Source organism: Cetorhinus maximus, chromosome 5, assembly GCF_964194155.1.
Source record: "Cetorhinus maximus chromosome 5, sCetMax3.hap1.1, whole genome shotgun sequence".
In the NCBI taxonomy this organism is placed as follows: domain Eukaryota; kingdom Metazoa; phylum Chordata; class Chondrichthyes; order Lamniformes; family Cetorhinidae; genus Cetorhinus; species Cetorhinus maximus.
This window is the reverse complement of record NC_135883.1, coordinates 161,062,163-161,084,432: the sequence shown is the minus strand read 5'-3', so window position 1 is coordinate 161,084,432 and position 22,270 is coordinate 161,062,163. Positions and strand designations below refer to the sequence as shown.

The 22,270-nt window shown below is 44.4% G+C and overlaps 1 protein-coding gene across 1 annotated transcript in view; it reads left to right on the top strand.

Moving 5' to 3' along the window:
• Positions 1-22,270, top strand: part of mrps18a (mitochondrial ribosomal protein S18A) — a 79,738-nt gene that overhangs the window by 19,580 nt on the left and 37,888 nt on the right. Inside the window, exon 5 of the mRNA XM_078542724.1 lies at positions 20,207-20,279. Within this exon, the coding sequence (XP_078398850.1) occupies positions 20,207-20,279 (73 nt within the window). The remainder of the gene's footprint in view (positions 1-20,206; positions 20,280-22,270) is intronic.

The following is a 22,270-nucleotide window of genomic DNA, read 5'->3' as shown; positions in this document are numbered from 1 at the left end:
ATACAACGTGGGGAAGTGTGAGGTCATGCACTTTGGTAGGAAGAATAGAGGCATAGACTATTTTCTAAATGGGGAGAGAATTCAGAAATCTGGAGTGCAAAGGGACTTGGGATTCCTAGTCCAGGATTCTCTTAAGGTTAACTATCAGGTTGAGTCGGTAGTTAGGAAGGCAAATGCAATGTTGGCATTTATTTCGAGAGGACTAGAATATAAAAGCAGGGATGTGCTGCTGAGGCTTTGTAAGGCTCTGGTCAGACCACATTTAGAATATTGTGAGCAATTGTGGGCCCCGTATCTCAGGAAGGATGTGCTGGCCCTGGAGAGGTTCCAGAGGAGGTTCACGAGAATGATCCCAGAAATGAAAGGCTTAACATATGAGGAACGTTTGAGGACTCTGGGTCTATACTCGATGGAGTTTAGAAGGATGAGGGGGGATCTGATTGAAACTTACAGAATACTGAAAGGCCTGGATAGAGTGGACGTGGGGAAGATGTTTCCATTAGTAGGAGAGACTAGGACCTGAGGGCACAGCCTCAGAGTAAAGGGAAGACCTTTTAGAACAGAGATGAGGAGAAACTTCTTTAGCCAGAGAGTGGTGAATCTATGGAATTCATTGCCACAGAAGGCTGTGGAGGCCAGGTCATTGAATGTATTTAAGACCGAGATAGATAGGTTCTTGATTGGTAAGGGGATCAAAGGTTACGGGGAGAAGGCGGGAGAATGGGGTTGAGAAACTTATCAGCCATGATTGAATGGCGGAGCAGACTCGATGGGCCGAATGGCTTGATTTCTGCTCCTATGTCTTATGGTCTTAATGCATTGCCTGGAAGTGTGGTAAAGGCAGGTTCAATTAGGAACTCGGGAGTTAGATGATTATTTAAATAGAAACAATGTGCAAGGGTATGGGGAAAAGGCAGGAGAAAGCCACTAAGTCATAATGCTCAGGTGAAGAGCCGGTGCAGACACAATGGGCCGAATGGCCTCCTTCTGCGCCATAACAGTTCTGTAATTCTGATTCTGAAGTGGAGGAAGGGGTGCATGTGCGTTTTTTCAGAGCTGTTTCATTTTAAACACCTAATTTATTTTAACACTAGCATTATAGAACCTTGTCTAAATTTACATAAATGTTACAATTTACTTTTACCTTTTCCAGCACTACAGGTTTTATTAATTTTAAAAAAACACCTGAGAAATACAGTAGTTTGGGCTGTTATCTGTGTATCTATGCAAGGCATACAGAAAAGAACAAGGAAGAGTATGTAAGAAAGATACCTTTCAGTATTACTTGGGAGCTGCTAAACCATGCTCAAAGCAGCATACCTGGTAATAGGCCAGAAGTGAAAGAGTTTGTAGCTTGAGGATCAGTGACAATTTTTTTTCAATTGATACTTAGTTAGGTGGTGCAGTGGGGAGGGAGGTGGGGTAGTGCGGTGGGTTAGTATTAGGATGTAAATAGGATGAAGACGTGGTCAGAGAGGGAGCCCTGTAAACCAGTTGAGATCTTGATGACAGGAGAGATGGCAAGGCCAAAGAGATGGCTGGGGATATGGGAAAGATGAGATTGAGTGACGATAGGATAGGACAGGTCAGTGAACGATTAGCCATACCGTGGCTTCACTGAATTACTTTAAACTAAGTGAATCAGGAGCAGGCTCAATCCCAAAGCTACCTGAATCATGAAGCTACACGAGCTTTAGAGGTGAACTTTGAAAACCTCCAGACCTCAGAATGGGAGTCGTTGGAGTAGCAAACTTATACCCACAGGGCAATACAGCTGATGAAGACTAGAAGGATAATGAAGGTCAACTCAGGAGCCGATAGGGTAGCAGTGAAAAACTAGTATACTCCAGGGAGAAATTTCATAGAGGAGAAAGTTACCTTTTTGATGCATGGAAAGGTGGTGGGGCTGTCCAGGATGGTTGTGAGGACTAGCAATAAATTCCAAGCCAAAGATGTGATCTGAATTGGGGCAGAGATAAATTTGCGTTGTCTTGAAGATCACGTGGCATAAGGTTGCTGTGAAGGTTGGAAGTAGGCCAATTAGAAAAAGGTGACTCATTTGAACATATCTGGTCTCCATATTACAAAATTCAGTGTCATCCAAGGTATGGATATCGAGGCACTGGACAAAGTGCAAATGAAGATTCATAAGGATGTTACCAGAATTGAGAGGTAACAACCATCAGGAAACACCAGTTTCAGGTTGAAGCTATTTTTTCTGGAAAAGCGAAGCCTGAGATGAACAGAACACCTGATAGATGCCCTTTAAAATTATGGAGGGATTAAATAAGGCCAATGTAGAGATATTTCCACTTGTGGGGGAGATCAGAAATAGGGGTCACAAATGTAATATAGTTAGTAATAAATCCAATAGGGAGCTCAGAAAAAACTTCTTTACTCAAAGTGAGAATGTGGAATTTGCTGCCACAGGGAGTAATTGTGAGGAAAGGCAAAGATCTATTTTAGAGAAAGTCCTCTTTACTAACATCTGGGGCTAGTGGCAAAATTGGGAGAGCTTTCTCACAGGTTAGTCAAGCAATAGCCTGACATAACCATCCTCACAGAATCATGTCTTACAGATAATGTCCAAGACACCATCATGACCATCTCTGGGTATGACCGGTCCCACCGGCAGGACAGACCCAGCACAGTGGTAAACAGTCGGGAGGGAGTTGCCCTGGGAGCCCTCAATATTCCAGTACAGCTACAACACTGGCATCTACCTGGCCATGTGGAAAATTGCCCAGCTATGTCCTGTACACAGAAAGCAGGACAAATCCAAACCAGCCAATTACCACACCATACGTTTACACTCAATCGTCAGTAAAGTAATGGAAGGAGTCATCAACGGTGCTATCAAGCGGCACTTGCTTAGCAATAACCTACTCACTGATGCCCAGTTTGAGTTCTGCCAGATCCACTCAGCTCCTGACCTTATTATTGCCTTGGTTCAAACATGGATAAAAATGAGGTGACTGCCCTTGGCATCAATGCCGCATTTGACAGAGTTTGGCATCAAGGAACCCTAGCAAAACTGAAGTCAATGGGAATCGGGAAAACTCTCCACTGGTTGGAGTCATACCTAGCACAAAAGAAGATGGTTGTGGTTGTTGGAGGTCAGTCATCTCAGCTCCAGGACATCACTGCATGAGTTCTTCAAGGTTGTGTCCTCGGCCCAACCATCTTCAGCTGTTTCATTAATGACCTTCCTTCCATCATAAGGTCAGAAGTGGGGATGTTCGCTGATGATTGCACAAATGTTCAGCACCATTCGCGATTCCTTAGATACTGAAGCAGTACATGTCCAAATATAGCAAGACCTGGATAATATCCAGGCTTGGGCTGACAAGTGGCAAGTAACATTTGCGCCACACAAGTGTCAGGCAATGACCATTTCCAACAAGAGAGAGCCTAATCACCGTCCCCTGATGTTCAATGGCATTCCCATCACTGAATCCCCCACTATCAACATTCTGGGGATTACCGTTGACCAGAAACGGAACTGGACTAGCGATGTAAATACTGTGGCTACTAGAGCAGGTCAAAGGCTAGGAATTCTGCGATGAGTAACTCACTTCCTGACTCCCCAAGCCCTGTCCACCATCTACAAGGCACAGGTCAGGGGTGTGATGGAATACTCCCCACTTGCCTGGATGAATGCAGACCCCACAACACTCAAGAAGCTTGACACCATCCAGGACAAAGCAATCCGCTTGATTGGCACCACATCCACAAACATTCCCTCACTCCACCAGTGACGCACAGTAGCAGCAGTGTGTACCATCTACAAGATGCACTGCAGGAATTCACCAAGGCTCCTTCGACAACACCTTCCAAACTCACAACCACTACCATCTAGAAGGACAAGGGCAGCAGATAGATGGGAGCACCACCACCTGGAATCTCCCCTCCAAGTCACTTACCATCCTGACTTGGAAACATATCACTGTTCCTTCACTGTCGCTGGGTCAGAATCCTGGAACTCCCTTCCTAACAGCACTGTGGGTGTACCTACGCCACATGGACTGCAGCGGTTCAAGAAGGCAGATTACTACCACCTTCTCAAGGGCAACTAGGGATGCTGGCCTAGCCAGCAAAGCCCACATCCCATGAATGAATTGACCTGACACTTCTCTTTGCACAATTATATGCCTTTTTAAGTTTGATACTATTTTTACCCTTTTTGGTTAACCATGGATGGCGTGCCCATCCTTCGGACTTTTTCTTACTTGTTGGAATGTATCTATTCTGTGTATTCTGAAATAACCCCATAAATATTAGCCACTGCATCTCTATTGACCTAACCCTTACCCTAATTTGCCAATTCACTTTAGCCAGCTCTGCTTTCATGCCCTCATAATTGTACTTATTTGTACTTATTTAAGTTTAAAAACATAGCCCCGAACCCACTCCTCTCTCTCTCAAACTGAATGTAAAATTCAATCATATTGTGGTCGCTGTTACCTAGGGAAGCCTTCACTATGAGATTATTAATGACTCCCATCTTATTGAACAATACCAGGTCTAGTATAGCTGCTCTCTGGTTAGAACATGCTGTTCTAAGAAACTATCTTGGAAGCATTGAATGTACTCCTCATCTAGGCTATCTTTGTCCATCTGACTTTTCCAGTCTATATGTAAATTAAAATCTCCCATCATTATCACTGTGCTTTCCTGATGTGCTCCAATTATTTCATCTTTATGCTCCACCCTACCATGTGGTTACTGTTAGGAAGCCTGTAAACAACTCCAGCAAGTGACTTCTTGCCTTTACTATTTCTGCCCTCTATCCAAACCATTTCCACATCCTGGTTTCCTGAACTTAGGTCACCCCTTCTACTGTGCTAATACCATCATTAACTAACAGAGCCATCCCTCCACCTTTTCCTCGCTTCCTGTCCTTCCTAGACACCCTGTACCCTTCAATATACAGGTCCCAATCCATGTCTTCCTGCAGCCATGCCTCTGTAATGGCTATCAAATCGTACTTATTAATTCTATGTGCGCGTTCCGTTCAACTGTTCTGTTTCGAATGCCTTGTGCATTCAGATACAGCTTTTAGCTTTCTCCTTTTTTATTATTTTTATAACCTCTAGTTTCATCTGTTGATTTATTGTTAGATTTGCACTCTTTACCCACTCCACTCACAGACTGTTTTTCATTTCCAGTAATATTGCCTTTTTCTTTTGCCTTATCCCTGCTCTTTGATTTACCACATCTTTCCAAATTTGACCCCTTGCCCCCACTATTTAGTTTAAAATCCTCCTAGTTATGCGGCTCACGTACACCAATCCCAGCACGGTTCGGGTGTAGACCATCCCAAAGGTACAGATCCCTTTTTCCGTAGGATTGGTGCCTGTGCCCCACGATCTGGAACCCACTTCTCCCATACCAGCCTTTGAGCCACACATTCATCTCCCTAATCTGATTTGTGTTATGTCAATTCGCGTGTGGCTCAGGTAATAATCCAGAGATTATGACCTTTGAGGTTCTGCTTCTTAATTTGGTGCCTAGGTTCTCATACTGACTATGCAGAATCCCCTCCTTTGTCCTATGTCGTTAATACCTACATGGGCCACGACAACTGGGTCCTCCCCCTCCCACTGCAAGTTCCTTTCCAGCCCTGAGCACATGCCCCGAACCCTGGTACCAGGTAGTTATCACGGCCGTCAGGACTCGTGCTCTTTTCTGTAGAGAACGGTGTCAATCCCTCTGATTATACTGTCCCCTGCTACCGCTACATTCCTTTTTGCTCCCCCCACTTGAATTGCTCCCTGAACCACGGTGCCATGGTCAGTTTGCTCATCCACCTGAAGCCTCCACTCTCATCCAGACAAGCTAAGAGACGCACAGTCCTCTTTTGCCTGTTCTGCCATTGAGGACTTTTTATATCAATAGTATATCAAAAGTCTTGCATATAACAGACATATCCTGTAACTGTTACACTAGCTTCCTGTCACGCTTTGATAACTTCGAAAGAATGTAGCTTCCGACTCACTGAGCAATGCCATGGGAAATCTTGTATACTTATTAAAATATTGCCGCTCCCTGGCCCCTACTCGACCCAGCATACAACTGAAATAATAGGTGTATTTGCTTTTAAACACGGTGACTTTTCCCTGAAAGGAATGGATCAAAGAAAGAGAGTGGCAGCTTGGCGGTTACTGTTCTAGACCAGCAATCCTGAAGCCCTGAGTTTAAATCCTACCATGGCATGTTGTAAATTTAGTAAATCTAGTAATTTATAGGCACCAAAAAATTGACCCCCCATGAGAGTTTTGAGCTGGGTCATTAATGTCTTAGAAGGAAGGGAACCTGCCACCCCCTACTTGGTTATGTAAATTTGTAACTTATTACCAGGCTTCATGGTTAACTTTTCATTTCCCCTGAACTGGCATAGCCAGCCAACCATTGCAAAGGCAATTACTATGAATCAAGAAGGAGCTGCCCACCACCAACATTTTAAGGGTAACTCGGGATGGGCAAAGCTTGAAGCCTTGTCAGCATCACTCATATTCCAAATAAAGAACAGAGAGCTTTTAAGGAACATTCATCTAGAAAGGGTTACTATGGAAAAATAAATCAGCATTTGGCACAAATTAAAAATAAATGTATTACATTGTTTAAGGTCTAAATCTTAATTTCTTCACATTGTTTAAACAAGTGCAATGAGTTAATTTTCCATGAGATAGGACAGACCTAGGTTTCTACAGGGCGTCATGACAACTGGCTTGGCATCCAGTGCTAAATGAAAGATAGTTGAGAGTAAATTGGCACTGCCATGCCAATGTGGTTCAGTAGCTTCCCATGCCTGTATCATTTTATATCCATACCTGTTTGTAGTCCTTAGTGGACATTTTTGCTCCTTTTGTAATTGGATATTAGTGTGCAATTTGTGCTGTAGACCCCCTTCATCCACAAAGGGCAGAGCATCTGTTGTGGAGTAGTTTTTGCACCTGGCAGAGGTGCCATAAATATTGGATGTTGTAGCTACGATGGTCCAAAACTTAAACTCACCAATGAGCAACTTGTATTATCTAGATGCAGAAATTCAGGGAGAGACTACAATCTTTTTGAGGCAGCGAGGGAAAATGTCAAATATTTAACAGGAGAGTTGCCTAATTAAGAACATAAAAAATAGTAGCCAGAGAGGCCATTCAGCCCCTTGAATTTGCTCCACCTCAACTCAACTCTTCCCCCCTCCCCTCCCCATCACTCTTAGAATCAAAAATTTTATTGACCTCTGCCTTGAAATGCTCAAATACTGAGCATCCATAGTCCTCTGGGGTAGAGAATTCCAAAGATTCTCAATCCTGAGAGTGAAAAAATTTATATCAGTCCTAAATGGCCGATTGTGACCTCTGGTTCTAGACTGTCTGATGAGAGAAATGGTGCGATGTCAAGCATACTCATGTTTTTTTGTTACAATGAGATTACCTCTTACTCTTCTAATCTCTAGAGAATATAGGCTGTCTCTACTCAATCTCTCCACATAGGACAACCCTCTCGTCCCAGGAATTAATCTTGTATATGTTGACTGCACTCCCTCTAAGGCAAATATAATCATCTTTGTGTATGGAGATCAAAACTGTGCACAGTACTCCAGATGTGGTCTCACCAAAACCTTGCACTATAGCAGCAAGACTTCTTTACTCTCATCCCCAGCATACCATTTGCCTTCCTAATTGCTTGCTGTACCTGCATGTTAATGTTCTGTGTTTTTGCACAAGGCCACATAAATCCCTTTGGACATCAATGTTTCTCACCATTTAAATTATATTCTGTTTTTCTATTCTACCTACCAAAGTGAATAGACTCGCCTGGCCTTACATTGTACTCCACCTGCTGCATTCTTGTCCACTCACTTAACTTGTCCTCTGCACAGCTTACTTTCCCACCTAGCTTTGATCAGCAGCAATCTTGGATACCTTATGTTTGGTGCCTTCATCTGAGTTATTAATATTAGATTGTAAATAGCTGAGGCCACAGTACTGATCCTTGTAGCATCCCTTGTTGCCTGCCAAACTGAAAATGATTCCTTTCATATTCTGTTCTGTATCCTTTAACTAATCTTCTGTTCCTGCTGATATATTACCCCCAACCCCATGAGCCCTTATTTCTCTGTCAATCTTATGTGTGGCACATTATATGTTGAAAAGATAAGATTCCACACAATAGGTTGTCACACAAAATTTTGAAAAGCCTTTTGAAAATTCGGTATACAAGTTATATCCGCTGGTTCCCTTTATCTATCCTGCTAGTTACACCCTCAGAAACCTCTAATAACTTTTCAAACACTATTTCTCTTTCGTAAAACCATGTTGACTCAGCCTAATAATATTATGATTTTCTAAGTGTCCCGTTACCACTTTCAAATATGATGGGTTTTCCTGATGACTGATGCCTGATTAACTGGCTTGTAGTTCTATTTTCTGCCCCCCTCCTTTCTTAAACAGCGATGCTATAATTGCTCAAGTCTTAGATAGAGTTCATATGGAGTTAAACTGTTGAGGGGATGGAAAGCAAAATAAAGTTTCTTTGAGATAGCTTTCCCAAGGCGGATGTAAGATTTCAGAATGTCAAAGAATTGATAAGGGTGGAGAAATCAAAGGCGTTATCAGCTGGATTAGTGAAAGATGTGAGGAAACTACCTTTCAAGAAACCAAACGCGATTTTTATTATATCGCTGAAAGGATGTATTAAGATGTGGATCACCACTCCCAATACTAGAGGACCCCATTCCCTCCACTGCATCATTGGTGGCCATGTCTGCAGTCTTCTAAGTCTTCAATCTCTGCAACTCCCATCTCTTCCTAAACTTCTTTACCTCCCCACTTGCTTTTCTCTTCTCTCCGTTTCTCCTTCCCCTTGTTTCCCTATTAAGAATGATGCCAAGGCCGTGGAGAGGAACCAGAAAGATTCACTAAGGTGGTCCTAAGGGCGAGACTTCAATTATGAGGAGGGACTAGGGAAATTTTGGATCTTCATTAGAACAAAGAAGGTTAAGATCAAGGCATTCAAAGCCGATAGGTTTTGATGGAGTAAATCGGGTAATGCTATTTCCACTGGTCAATGAGTCAGTGACTAAAGGCAGTAAATTTAAGATTGTTACCAAAATTGACAAAGGGATAGGCTATGAGTTGTTTTAGAAAATGGTGATACTCCAGACATGGAATGTCTTACCAGAAATGGTGGAAACAAAGTCAATGATAAAAACAAAAAGCTAAAAGCTACTGCGGATGCTGGAAATCCAAAACAAAATAAAAACAGAATTACCTGGAAAAACTCGGCAAGTCTGGCAGCATCGGCGGAGAAGAAATCAGTCAACGTTTCGAGCCCTCATGGCCCTTCAGCAGAACTGAAGCATAGTTTCAACAAGAGAGAAATATAAATTGGTTTAAGGTGGGTGGGGGGGAAGAGACACATTGAGGGTGTGGTGTGAGCAGATAATCAAAAGATGTCAGAGACAAAAGGGTCAAAGAGGTGTTGAAGGTGGTGGTCTTTGTCTGAGAAAAGTGCTAATTAAGAATGCAAGACAGGATATTCAAAGTACAGCTCTAGTGGGGGTGGGGTGGAAAGACTAAAGGTTTTAGTTTTAGATTTAAAAATAATGGAAATAGGTGGGGAAAGAAGAATCTATATAAATTATTGAAAAAAAAGGCGGGTGGGGGGGGAAAAGAAACGGGGTGGGGATGGGGGGAGGGGGGTTTAAGATCTAAAGTTGTTGAATTCAATATTCAGCCCAGAAGGCTGTAAAGTGCCTAGTCGGAAGATGAGGTGCTGTTCCTCCAGTTTGCGTTGGGCTTCACTGGAACAATGCAGCAAGCCAAGGACAGACATGTGGGCAAGAGAACAGGGTGGAGTGTTAAAATGGCAAGCGACAGGGAGGTTTGGGTCTTTCTTGCGGACAGACCGCAGGTGTTCCGCAACCCTCAACCGTGTCCGGCCCATATCCCGCGCATCCTCCCTCACGCCTTCTCCTCCTTCCCAGAAACATGATAGGGTCCCCCTTGTCCTCACTTATCACCCCACCAGCCTCCGCATTCAAAGGATCATCCTCCGCCATTTCCGCCAACTCCAGCATGATGCCACCACCAAACACATCTTCCCTTCACCCCCCTTGACGGCATTCCATAGGGATCGTTCCCTCCGGGACACCCTGGTCCACTCCTCCATCACCCCCTACTCCTCAACCCCCACTTATGGCACCTCCCCATGCCCACGCAGAAGATGCAACACCTGCCCCTTCACTTCCTCTCTCCTCACCGTCCAAGGGCCCAAACACTCCTTTCAAGTGAAGCAGCATTTCACTTGCATTTCCCCTAACTTAGTCTACTGCATTCGTTGCTCCCAATGCGGTCTCCTCTACATTGGAGAGACCAAACGCAAACTGGGCGACCGTTTTGCGGAACACCTGCGGTCTGTCCGCAAGAAAGACCCAAACCTCCCTGTCGCTTGCCATTTTAACACTCCACCCTGTTCTCTTGCCCACATGTCTGTCCTTGGCTTGCTGCATTGTTCCAGTGAAGCCCAACGCAAACTGGAGGAACAGCACCTCATCTTCCGACTAGGCACTTTACAGCCTTCTGGGCTGAATATTGAATTCAACAACTTTAGATCTTAAACCCCCCTCCCCCCATCCCCACCCCGTTTCTTTTCCCCCCCCACCCGCCTTTTTTTTCAATAATTTATATAGATTCTTCTTTCCCCACCTATTTCCATTATTTTTAAATCTAAAACTAAAACCTTTAGTCTTTCCACCCCACCCCCACTAGAGCTGTACTTTGAATATCCTGTCTTGCATTCTTAATTAGCACTTTTCTCAGACAAAGACCACCACCTTCAACACCTCTTTGACCCTTTTGTCTCTGACATCTTTTGATTATCTGCTCACACCACACCCTCAATGTGTCTCTTCCCCCCCACCCACCTTAAACCAATTTATATTTCTCCCTTGTTGAAACTATGCTTCAGTTCTGCTGAAGGGCCATGAGGGCTCGAAACGTTGACTGATTTCTTCTCCGCCGATGCTGCCAGACTTGCTGAGTTTTTCCAGGTAATTCTGTTTTTATTTTGTTTTGAAACAAAGTCAATGTTAGCTTTTAAAACTGGGAAACGATGGATCTTTTTGGGAGCCGGAACAGGCACGATGGTTGAATGACTGCTTCCTGTGCTGTAACATTCTATGAAAACATCAGAAGGGCTTGTGCCATAGTGTACAGATATTTGAGTATTTAGAAAGAAGCATCTTTACTGCGTATAATGTTGTCCACCTTTACAACTTGGCTCCAATATTACACTCCTGCAAATCAAGTCAGGGAACTGAAACAAATTTTAAGGATTAGATATGTGACCATCTTCCATCCTGTGGACGTGCCGGAGCCAGCAAAATTTGATGAATGACAACAAATTTGGTAGCTCTGACTTTGAGAGCATGGTGTATGGTGAGGTGACCGGCCCACACGTAGGATGCCAAAGTGCCACTTCAAGGATGCTTGTAAGCGTGACATGAAGGCCCTAAATGATTTCCCATCGATTAACACACCTGGGAGTCCCTAGCTGATGACAGAGCAAAATGTTGGCACATCCTGTGGGCTGGTGTGCACCACCACCACAACTAGTGGCTGCAGCGGCTTGGCAACAGAACGCCAGTGCCGGAAATAACAAGTCACAATGACGCTTTGTAGTTTCATGTGCAGCACTTGTGGCAGAGCCTGCCTCTCAAGGTTTGGCCTTTTCAGCCTTCAGCAAAGGTGCGGCATGTGAAGTCACCCCGTTGGAAATGGATTTGTTTGCAGTGCGCCATCGTCTTTCATGGATGGAAGAATGCTGGCCCGCCGGCCAGAAAAGTGTTAGAAATTGAATGCTGAAAATTTGAGGGTAGAGCGAGGGGAAGGAAGGACAAGGTCAGCAGACGTATAGGAACACCACCACCTGCAAGTTCCCTTTCAAACCACACACCATCCTGACTTGGAACTATATCGTTGTTCCTTCACTGTCGCTGGGTCAAAGCCCTGGAACATTCCTCCCTAACAGCACTGTTGGTGTACCTACACTACATGGACTGCAGCGGTTCAAGAAGGCAGCTCACTACCAATCTCTCAAGGGCAACTAGCAAAGGGCAATGCCCAAATCCCATGAAAGAGAAAAAACCCGAAAATGATGTAAGTACGGAATAGGTTTGTTTGCATTATTTAGTCAAAGTGTGTATTCATGGTCTCTGCTTAAAATTGGGCGGGTGTCATGCAACCCAAACCCCTTGAAGAGCTCTTCAACTCTTAGAGCATGCCGCACACTCCTATAGAGGGAGGATGGGTGCATCCCAAGGAAAACACACATGACTACAGTTCCCTAGTTGTACAGAAAAAGTGATGTAACCAAGAACCGCTTCTTTAACTCCAACTGGCTTTGACACCCCCACCCATATTTATCCTGAATCTGGATGGCATTAAATTACTATTCGGCTAGGCACAAGTAGCCTGTCTTTGTGCCATCCTGTGCATTCTGTGCTGAGGGTGTATACCAAGACTGTATCCGTACGAAAACGTGAATGCTTTTTATTGGCAAGGAAAGGGGAGTTTTTGTAAATGTTTAATGCACAAAGCATGTTTTATACTTTGAGTGTTCATTGCTACGTCCTTGCCAATTTTTCTGTTTCAACTTGCAAACTGTTGCTAATTTTTCCTTTCTTGAAATAAGATGTGGCAAGGGAAACGAGAGAGATAGTTAACTTTTTAAACTGAAACTCTGATGAAGGGACTTGCAGGCACTGCTGTCCGGTCTTTTCCTTCCAAGATCTACCAGCATTTTATGTTTCAATTCCTGATTTGAGAATTGGGTGGTTGGGAGGTGGGGATGAGAAGGGGAGGGGTGCAGAGATGATAGAAAGCTTTTTAAAACTCTGACCTCTGCACCTATTCTGCCAATCGAGGGGATGACTGAAACCCCTAGCCCGCATCTCACCCAAACCAGAAAAGAACCTGCTGAGCCAGTTCTCTAGCTAAATAAATGTGCACAATTGATTCAAAAGCAGGTGAAACATGCCCTCTAGAGGAAGCTCTTATGACTGTGATTAGGTTTAAAATTGCAGATTTCCTCGTCAAGAGAGTGCACCACTGTTGTAATGTATTGGACTTCGCTCTGCTATCTGAATACAGCTTCTAAATCTTCCCGGTTATTTGTGGCTAACATCAAAACCTTAACTATAGGAAGAAAAAGAGTAGTGTTTGCATGGTGCCTTTCATATTCTCTGGATGTCTCAAAGTGCTTCACAGCCAGCGAAGTACTTTTAAAATGTCGTCACTGCTGTAATATAGGGAAATACAGCAGGCAATTTGCACCCAGCAACAGCCTTGAGATAAATGACAGGTAAACTTTTTTTAGTGATGTTAGTTGAGAGTAAACATTGCCCAAGACATTGGGGAAAAGTCCCCATCTCCTCCTCAAAATAGTGTCGTGGGGCCTTTTACATTCACCTGAGGGTTGAACATCTCATTATCATCATTAGGAAGATAATAGTGCCGCCCTCCCACAATGCTGCACTAGCATGTTGTCCTGGATCATGTGTTCAGTTCACGGCACCGGACTTTCATGGGATGGGCAATAAATGCTGGCCTAGCCAGCGACACCCACATCCCATGAAAGAGTAAAAAAAATCTTGAGATTGTTAAATTCTTGGTATTCTCTATCCTAGAGGGTTGTGGACATTCAGGTATTGAAAGTATTCAAGACTGAGTTTGATAGATTTTTAGGCACTAAGGGAATCTAGGGATATGGAGATAGGGCAAGAAAGTGGATTGAAGAACATCAACCATGATTTTATTGAATGGCAAAATAGGCTTGAGGGGCTGAATGACCTACTTCTGTTCCTAGTTCAATGTTCTTAAGAACTACTGACCATCTGACTCAGGGGTGACTGTGTTATTGGCTAAACCATGGCTAACATGTAGAAAAATACAACGTATGAGGAGATTGAAAGAGTGACACAGGGCTGTGGAGTGACAAATGGTCATTATAATAATACAAGGGGAGGAAATTAGGATAAAGGATACTTCATGCAGATCACTGAGGTGATCCCTGTGACCTCTGAGAGTAAATCTCAAAGAATCATCTGAACTTCCTGTTGTAAACTCTCTGCTCTATACTATCCATTGCAAACATAACCAAGAGACAATTAAATTTGAGTGGTCAAGGGAGCAAGGAGAAAGTAGGGTAGAGTGGAGTTGTGTACTTGTCAGAATTCTTCGAGATGTGATCTGGGAAATAAAGATTATTTACACCATGGGATACTGCATGAAAATGCTTCCACCGTTACTATTATGAGGGAAAAGTTCAATACAGCATGTTTTATGGAATCCTGTCTTGATTCATTCTTTACTTCATGTCATGAGGTGCAAGTATGTGCTTATGTAATGTTTTTTAGAAATACATAGTTTTCAGCAAAACACTTGCTTTCTCCATCTATTAAGTTGTAACTGTCTGCCTGTGACTAATAACTGAGAGACTAAACCTCATGTTCTTTGCAGAGACCAGATGTTAATTTGGTTCCTACTATCACCCTTTCTGAAAGTGGCTTAACACCCAGTTGAGGATGACCTTGGACCTTCCTGATGTGTCTGCCATGGCTCAATGGGTTCACTCTAACCTCAGAGTCAAAAGATCCAGAGACTTGAGCACAATAGTCTAGGCTGACACTCCAGTGCAGTATGGAGGGAGGGCGGCACTGCCGGAGGTGCTGTCTTTTGGATGACATGTCAAACTGAGGCACTTCTGTCCTATCAAGCAATGTGAAAGATCCCACAGCACTATTTCGAAGAAGAGTTTGAGAGTACCCCTCTGGTGTTGAGGCCAATATTTATCTCAGGCAGCTTCACTAAACCAACTATCTGGTCATTTATTTCATTGTTTGTCATACTATACTGTGCACTAGCTAGCTGCAGCATTTCCTGATTATAGCAGTGACGACACTTCAGAAGACTTAATTAGCTGTATGGGACGCTTGAAGGCCATGGAAGATGGTATTGAAATACTGTGTAAGTCTATCTTTCCTGGTCTGTCTGGCTTACAACCATATCACATGGTGCCTCTTACACTCTTCACTTCCATTTTGTAACCACGGATTAATTTATGCTCTACACAAGTCAAATCCATAGGACCATAAGACGTAGGAGCAGAAGTAGGCCATTTGGCCCATTGAGTCTGCTCCGCCATTCAGTGAGATCATGGCTGATTTTTAAAATTCATTCATGGGATGTGGGCTTCGCTGGCTGGGCTGGCATTTTTTGTCCATCCCTAATTGCCCTTGAGACGGTGGTGGTGAGCTGCCTTCTTGAACTGCAGTCCATGTGCTCTAGGTACGCCCACAGTGCTGTTAGGGAGAGGGTTCCAGGATTTTGACCCAGCGACAGTGAAGGAGCGGCAATCCCACTTCAGACCCCAGCACTTAGATTTAAGGCGGCTGGTAGAAGGATCAGAAGGGACATGAGGAAAACCTTTTCACCCAGAGGGTGGTGGGTGTCGGGAATTCACTGCCTAAGTTTGTGGTTGAGGCTGAACAGTTTAACTCATTTAAAAGCTCTCTGGATCTGCATCTGAAATGCTGTAACCTGCATGGCCACAGTCCAGGTGCCGGAAAGTGGGATTAAAATGAGCGGCTAGTTTCTTTTTTTCTCTTTTTATGGCCGGTGCAGACACAATGGACTGAATGGCCTCTTTCTGCACTGTAACTTTTCTATGGTTCTATATATTTCCAAGTCGGGATGGTAAGTGACTTGGAGGGGAACTTCCAGGTGGTAGTGTTCCCATCTATCTGCGGCCCTTGTCCTTCTAGATGGTAGTGGTCGTGCGTTTGGAAGGTGCTGTCGAAGGAGCTTCGGTGAATTCCTGCAGTACATCTTGTAGGTGGTACATACTGCTGCTACTGTGCGTCGGTGGTGGAGGGAGTGAATGTTTATGGATGGGGTGCCAATCAAACAGGCTGCTTTGTCCTGGATGATGTGGAGCTTCTTGAGTAATTTGGGAGCTGCACTCATCCAGGCAAGTGGGGAGTATTCAATCACAGTCCTGTCTTGCGCCTTATAGATGGTGAACAGGCTTTGGGGAGTCAGGAGGTGAGTTATTTGCTGCAGGATTCCTAGTCTCTGATCTGCTCTTGTAGGCACAGTATTTATATGGCTCACCCAGATCAGTTTCTGGTCAGTGGTAACCCCCAGGATGTTGATAGTTGAGGATTCAGTGATGGTAATGCCATTGAACATCAGGGAGCTATGGTTAGATTCTCTCTACTTGAAGATGGTCGTTGCCTGACATTTGTGTGGCGCGAATGTACTTGACTCTTGTCAGTCCAAGCCTGGATATTGTCCAAGTCTTGCTGCATTTGGACATAGACTGCTTGAGTATCTGAGGAGACACGAATGGTGCTGGACATTGTGCAATCATCAGCAAACATCCCCATTTCAGACCTTATGATGGAAGGAAGGTCACTGATGAAGCAGCTGGAGATGGTTGGGCCGAGGACACTACCCTGAGGAACTCCTACGATGATGTCTTGGAGCTGAGATGACTGACTTCCAACAAGTAGGCATCGCAGGCAAAGCCCATCTGTTGCCCATCCCTAATTGCCCTTTGAACTGAGGTGCTTGTTTGGCCATTTCAGAGGGCGGTTAATAGTCAACTACATTACTGTGGGTCTGGAGTTAGATGTAGACCAGACCAGGTAAGGACAGTGAACCAGATGGGTTTTTACAACAACTGATGATGATCGAGATGGTCTCTTTGCTGATACTAGCGTTCAATTCCAGATTTATTAATAGAACTTAAATTCCACCAGCTGCCGTGGTGGGATTTGAACCCATGTCCCCAGAGTATTATCCTGGGCCTTTTTTTCCCCTGATTCCCATTGACTTCAGTTTTGCTAGGGTTCCTTGATGCCACACTCGTAAAATGCGGCCTTGATGTCAAGTGCAGTCACTCTCACCTCACCTCGGGAGTTCAGCTAGTTTTTCCATGTTTGAACCAAGGCTGTGATGAGGTCAGGAGCTGAGTGGCCCTGGCAGAACCCAAACTGGGCTTCAGTGAGCAGGTTATTGCTAAGCAAATGCCGCTTGATAGCACTGCTGATGACGCTCTCTATTACTGATGATGGAGAGTAGACCGGGTCAGGTTGGATTTGTCCTGCTTGTTGTGTACAGGACATACGTGGGCTATTTTCCACATAGGTGTGTAGATGCCAGTGTTGTAGCTGTATCGGAACAGCTTGGCTAGGGCGCAGCAGGTTCTGGAGCACAAGTCTTCGGTACTATTGCTGGAATATTGTCAGGGCCCATAGCCTTTTCAGTATCCAGTGCCTTCAGCTGTTTCTTGATATCATGCGGAGTGAATTGAATTGGCTGAAGTCTGGCATCTGTGATGCTGGGGACCTCCGGAGGAGGCCGAGATGGATCATCCACTCGGCACTTCTGGCTGAAGATTGATGAAAAATGCATCAGCCTTATCTTTTGTACTGATCTGCTGGGCTCCCCCATCATTGAGGATGGGGAAATTTGTGGAGCTGCCCCCTACGATGAGTTGTTTAATTGTCCACTGCCATTCACGACTGGATAAGGCAGGTCTGCAGAGCTGAGATCTGATCTGTTGGTTGTGGGATTGCTTAGCTCTGTCTATCACTTGTTGCTTATGCTGTTTGGCATGCAAATAGCTTTTCATCAGGTGTGCCAGGTACTGCTCCTGGCATGCCCTCCTGCACTCTTCTTTGAACCAGGGTTTATCCGCTGGCTTGAGGGTAATGGTAGAGTGGAGGATATGCTGAACCATGGTTACAGATTGTGTTCGGGTGCAAATCTGCTGCTGCTGCTGATGGCCCACAGCGCCTCATGGATGCCCAGCCTTGAGATGCTAGATCTGTTCGAAATCTATCCCATTTAGCACGGTGGTAATGCCACACAACACGATGGAGGTTATCCTCAATGTGAAGGCGGGACTTCGTCTCCTCAAGGGCTGTGTGGTGATCACTCTTACTGCTGCTATCATGGACAGATGCACCTGCGGCAGGCAGGTTGGTGAGGATGAGATCAAGTATGTTTTTCCCTCTTGTTGGTTCCCTCACCACCTGCCGCAGACTCAGTCTAGCAGCTATGTCATTTAGGACTCGGCCAGCTTAGTCAGTAGTGGTGCTGCCGAGCCACTCTTGGTGATGGACATTGATGTCCCCCACCCAGAGTACATTCTGAGCTCTTGCCACCCTCAGTGCCTCCTCCAAGTGGTGTTCAACATGGAGGAGCACTGATTCATCAGCTGAGGGAGGGCAGTAATCAGCAGCAGGTTTCCTTGCCCGTGATTGACCTGATGCCATGAGACTTCACGTGGCCCGGAGTCGATGCTGAGGACTCCCAGGGCAACTCCCTCCAAATTGTATACCACTGTGCCACCACCTCTGCTGGGCCTGTCCTGCCAGTGGGACAAGACATACTCAGGGATGGTGATCGTGTTGTCGGGAACATTAGCTGTAAGGTATGATTCCGTGAGGATGATTGTGTCAGGCTGTTGCTTGACTAGCCTGTGAGGCAGCTCTCCCAATTTTGGTACGAGCCCCCGGATGTTAGGAAGGAGGATTTTGCAGGGTCAACAGGGCTGATTTTGTTGTTGTTGTTTCCGGTGCCTAGGTAGGTGCCAGGTGGGACCGTCCGGTTTCATTCCTTTTTTTCAGACTTTGTAGCAGTTTGATACAACTGAGTGGCTTGCTAGGCCATTTCAGAGGGCATTTAAGAGTCGACCACATTCCTGTGGGTCTGGAGTCACATGTAGGCCAGACCAGGTAGGGACGGCAGATTTCCTTCCTTAAAGGACATTAGTGACTCAGATGGGTTTTAGAAAAATCGTCAATCATTAGACTTTTAATTCCAGATTTTTATTGAATTCAAATTTCATCATCTGCCTTGGTGGGATTTGAACCTGTGTCTCCAAAGCATTCCCTTGGGTCTCTGGATTACTAGTCCACCTGATCTGATAATCCTCAACACCACTTTCTGCCTTTTCCCCATAACCCTTGATTCCCTTACTTATTAAAAATCTGTCTATCTCAGTCTTGAATATACTTAATGACCCAACTTCTACAGCCCTGTGCGGTAAAGAATTCCACAGGTTCACTCCCCTCTGAGAGAAGAAATTCCTACTCATCTCTGTTTTAAATGGGCGACCCCTTACTCTGAGATTATGCCCTCTGGTCCTAGACTCTCCCACAGGGGAAACAACCTCTCAGCATCTACCCTGTCAAGCCGCCTAAGAATCATATGTTTCAATAAGGTCACCTCTCATTCTTCTAAACTCCAATGAGTACAGGTCCAACCTACTCAACCTCTCCTCATAAGAAAATCCCTCCATATCCGGGATCAACCTAGTGAACCTTCTCTGGACTGCCTCCAATGCCAGTATATCTTTCCTTAGATAAGGGGACCAAAACAGTTCACAGCATTCTAGGCGTGACCTAACTACAGTTTCAGCAAGACTTCCCTATTTTTATACTCCATTCCCTTAAGGCCAACTTCCCTATTACCTGCTTGAACTTGTATGCTAGCTTTCATGCACAAGGGCCCCCAAATCCCTCTGTGCTGCAGCTTTCTGCAGTCTTTCTCCATGTAAATAATGTTCAGTTCCTCTATTCTTCCTGCTAAGTGCGTAACCTCACACTTTCCCACATTATATTCCATCTGCCAAGTTTTTGCCCACTCACTTAACCTTCCATATCAGCATCCTTTACATCTTATAATTGCGCGTGTTTGTGTGTGTGAGAGAGAGAGAGAGACACGGACATGCAAAGTGTTAAGTTTCCAGAGTCTTTGGCTTGTGATTTACACGTGCAAGTGTGTCATACTGTAACACAAACGCTAACTGCTGTAGTATTGCCAGTGATTTCAAGGGAGGAAGACGGAAGAGCACTGAGTGACTAGAGCCAAGATTGAAATCACGATCACCCAAAATTATGATTAAAGTTAGCTTAAGAACCAATTGTCACTGATGTTAAAATGATTGTTTTTGAAAAAAGGAAGATGCTGGCAGGAGTGTTTGGATATGTTGGTGGCTGGTTTTACAGCTGTGTTTTGAGCTTTGTGTGTGTGGGAACTTTACTAGTATATGAACATATAACTGTTACAGTCTATAAAAGACAGCTGCTGCTATAGTTACCAGTGTGTCACTAATTGCTTTTTTTTAGGCTTGCTGCCAGACCACAAACCTGCCCTGCCAGAAGGTCATGTTCCAAAAAAACAGAAGCCCCACTTAAACAGGTAAGTGTTTTTATTTGAGATGCAAAGAAAAAGGATTGCTTAGGTTAAAAGAAAGCACAAAAAACAACACTGTCAAGACCCATGGAATTCTCTTATTCAGCAATTATTTGGGGATGAAGATGGAAAGAAATCATATTCCCTTGGAAACCTAAACACTGTACAGTGCTCTGTCTCTGTAATAGGTCCGTAGTTTTTTAACATACCTATCCGTGAATGGTGTTCGGATGGATGTAACCACAAGACTGTAGAACCAGGATACTGGACAGTAAATGGTAGTATGAATAGTTTAACCATTCGGCTGAAGGATCTAGGGTACACTGTTCAGCAAATGGTTGCCTGAAACTCATAACCATTAGTTTGTAGAGCCAAGAGGTGTCCCTGATCAGAAAGTGGAGGTTGACCGAGGAAGACCAATGATTTTGTACATCATGGGAATATAAGAAATAGAAGTGGGAGTAGGCCATTCGGCCCATCAAGCCAGCTCTGCCATTTGATAAGATGATGGCCGATCTAATTATGGCCTTATTAACTCCACTTTCCTGCCTGCCCCCCATAACCCTTGACTCCCTTGTAGACCAAGAATCTGTCCAGAAGAAACCAAGCTGATTTGTAAAGTTGTAGCTATGAAGTGTTCCAGCCATGCTGGCATGTGGATATTTCAGTGTGAACATATTTCTTGGAGCAAGAGGAGCTAATGAATTGGAAATCTTAGATGCTTTTCTAGAGGACATTGTCCTCCCCAGCCCCTAACCCAGACATGCAGGATAAATTGCATGTCAAGGTGCAGGAATGATTTTGTCCCCAGCATCAGCATCACCTGTTCTCTGGTCAAGAGTGGCACGAAGTAAAATTCCCTCTCATCTGTGCTTTTTCATTGCCCCACATCCTGCTAAGACTATTCTGCTCTATTTCCACCTTCTCACATAAGTTAGCCTTGTGGCCTCAAACGGCCAGTTGAGTAGCATGTTGATAACTGGGTTGAAATGATTTTAGATTGTTTCAGGAAAAATTCTTACAGTCGTTAGGGGATGGAAGCTTTCTAATTGGAATGAGGTAGCTTTGATTCCAGCTCCTGGAGTTGCTGGGACACTTATTACCCAGCCAAAAGAGAACTTAAGTGGGCTGTACTCCACTTCCATGCCCATTCCCTGCCATTATATTTTCCAGAGTTATAATGTCAGACTTTTTTTTAAAGAGTATTGATGTGTTTGGAATGTGGAATTTGCTATCACATGAAGTATTTGAGGGAAATTGCATAGATGCCTTTAAAGGAAAGCTAGCTAAGTGCACAAGGGAGAAAGGAAAGGCAAAGTTGGGGTGGGGGAAGCTCGTGTGGAGCAGAAACACGAGTGTAGACCAGCTAGACTGAATGGCCTATGTGTGTGCTGTAAATGCTAAATCATTCTAAATGAGATGAGAGAATCTCATACATTTATAGTGCATTTTTTTTGCTGATACCTTGTCTCCAGTTTAGTCTGGCTCGTAGGATATTGAAGATGCTGGACAGTTAATGCAGCAATATTGTATGTGACCTCTTCCCATCCTCTGTGCTTGCTTCTGCAGGCAACTTTCCACTTTTGTATTGTTGAATTCCTCGATTGAACAACAAAATGTATTTTGGCCTCCGAGAGACTGTACTGTTAAAAACACAGCAGGAGGAAGCACTCCCAGGTGTTTTGGGTGGTTGTCCAAGTCAAATGGCAAAGAACATAAGAGACATAAGAAATAGAAACAGGACTAGACCGTTTGGCCCCTCAATCCTGCTCCCCCATTCAATAAGATCATGGCTTATCTGCTTGTGTTTCGAACTCCACATTCCCACCTACCCCCGATAACCTTAGATTTTTGTTAGGCAAGGGAATCAATCTACCTCTGCCTTAAAAATATTCAGTGATTTCCACCTTCTCACATAAGTTAGCCTTGTGGCCTCTAACGGCCAGTTGAGTAGCTGAGGCAGAGCATTCCAAAGTCGCACAATCCTCTGAGAGAAA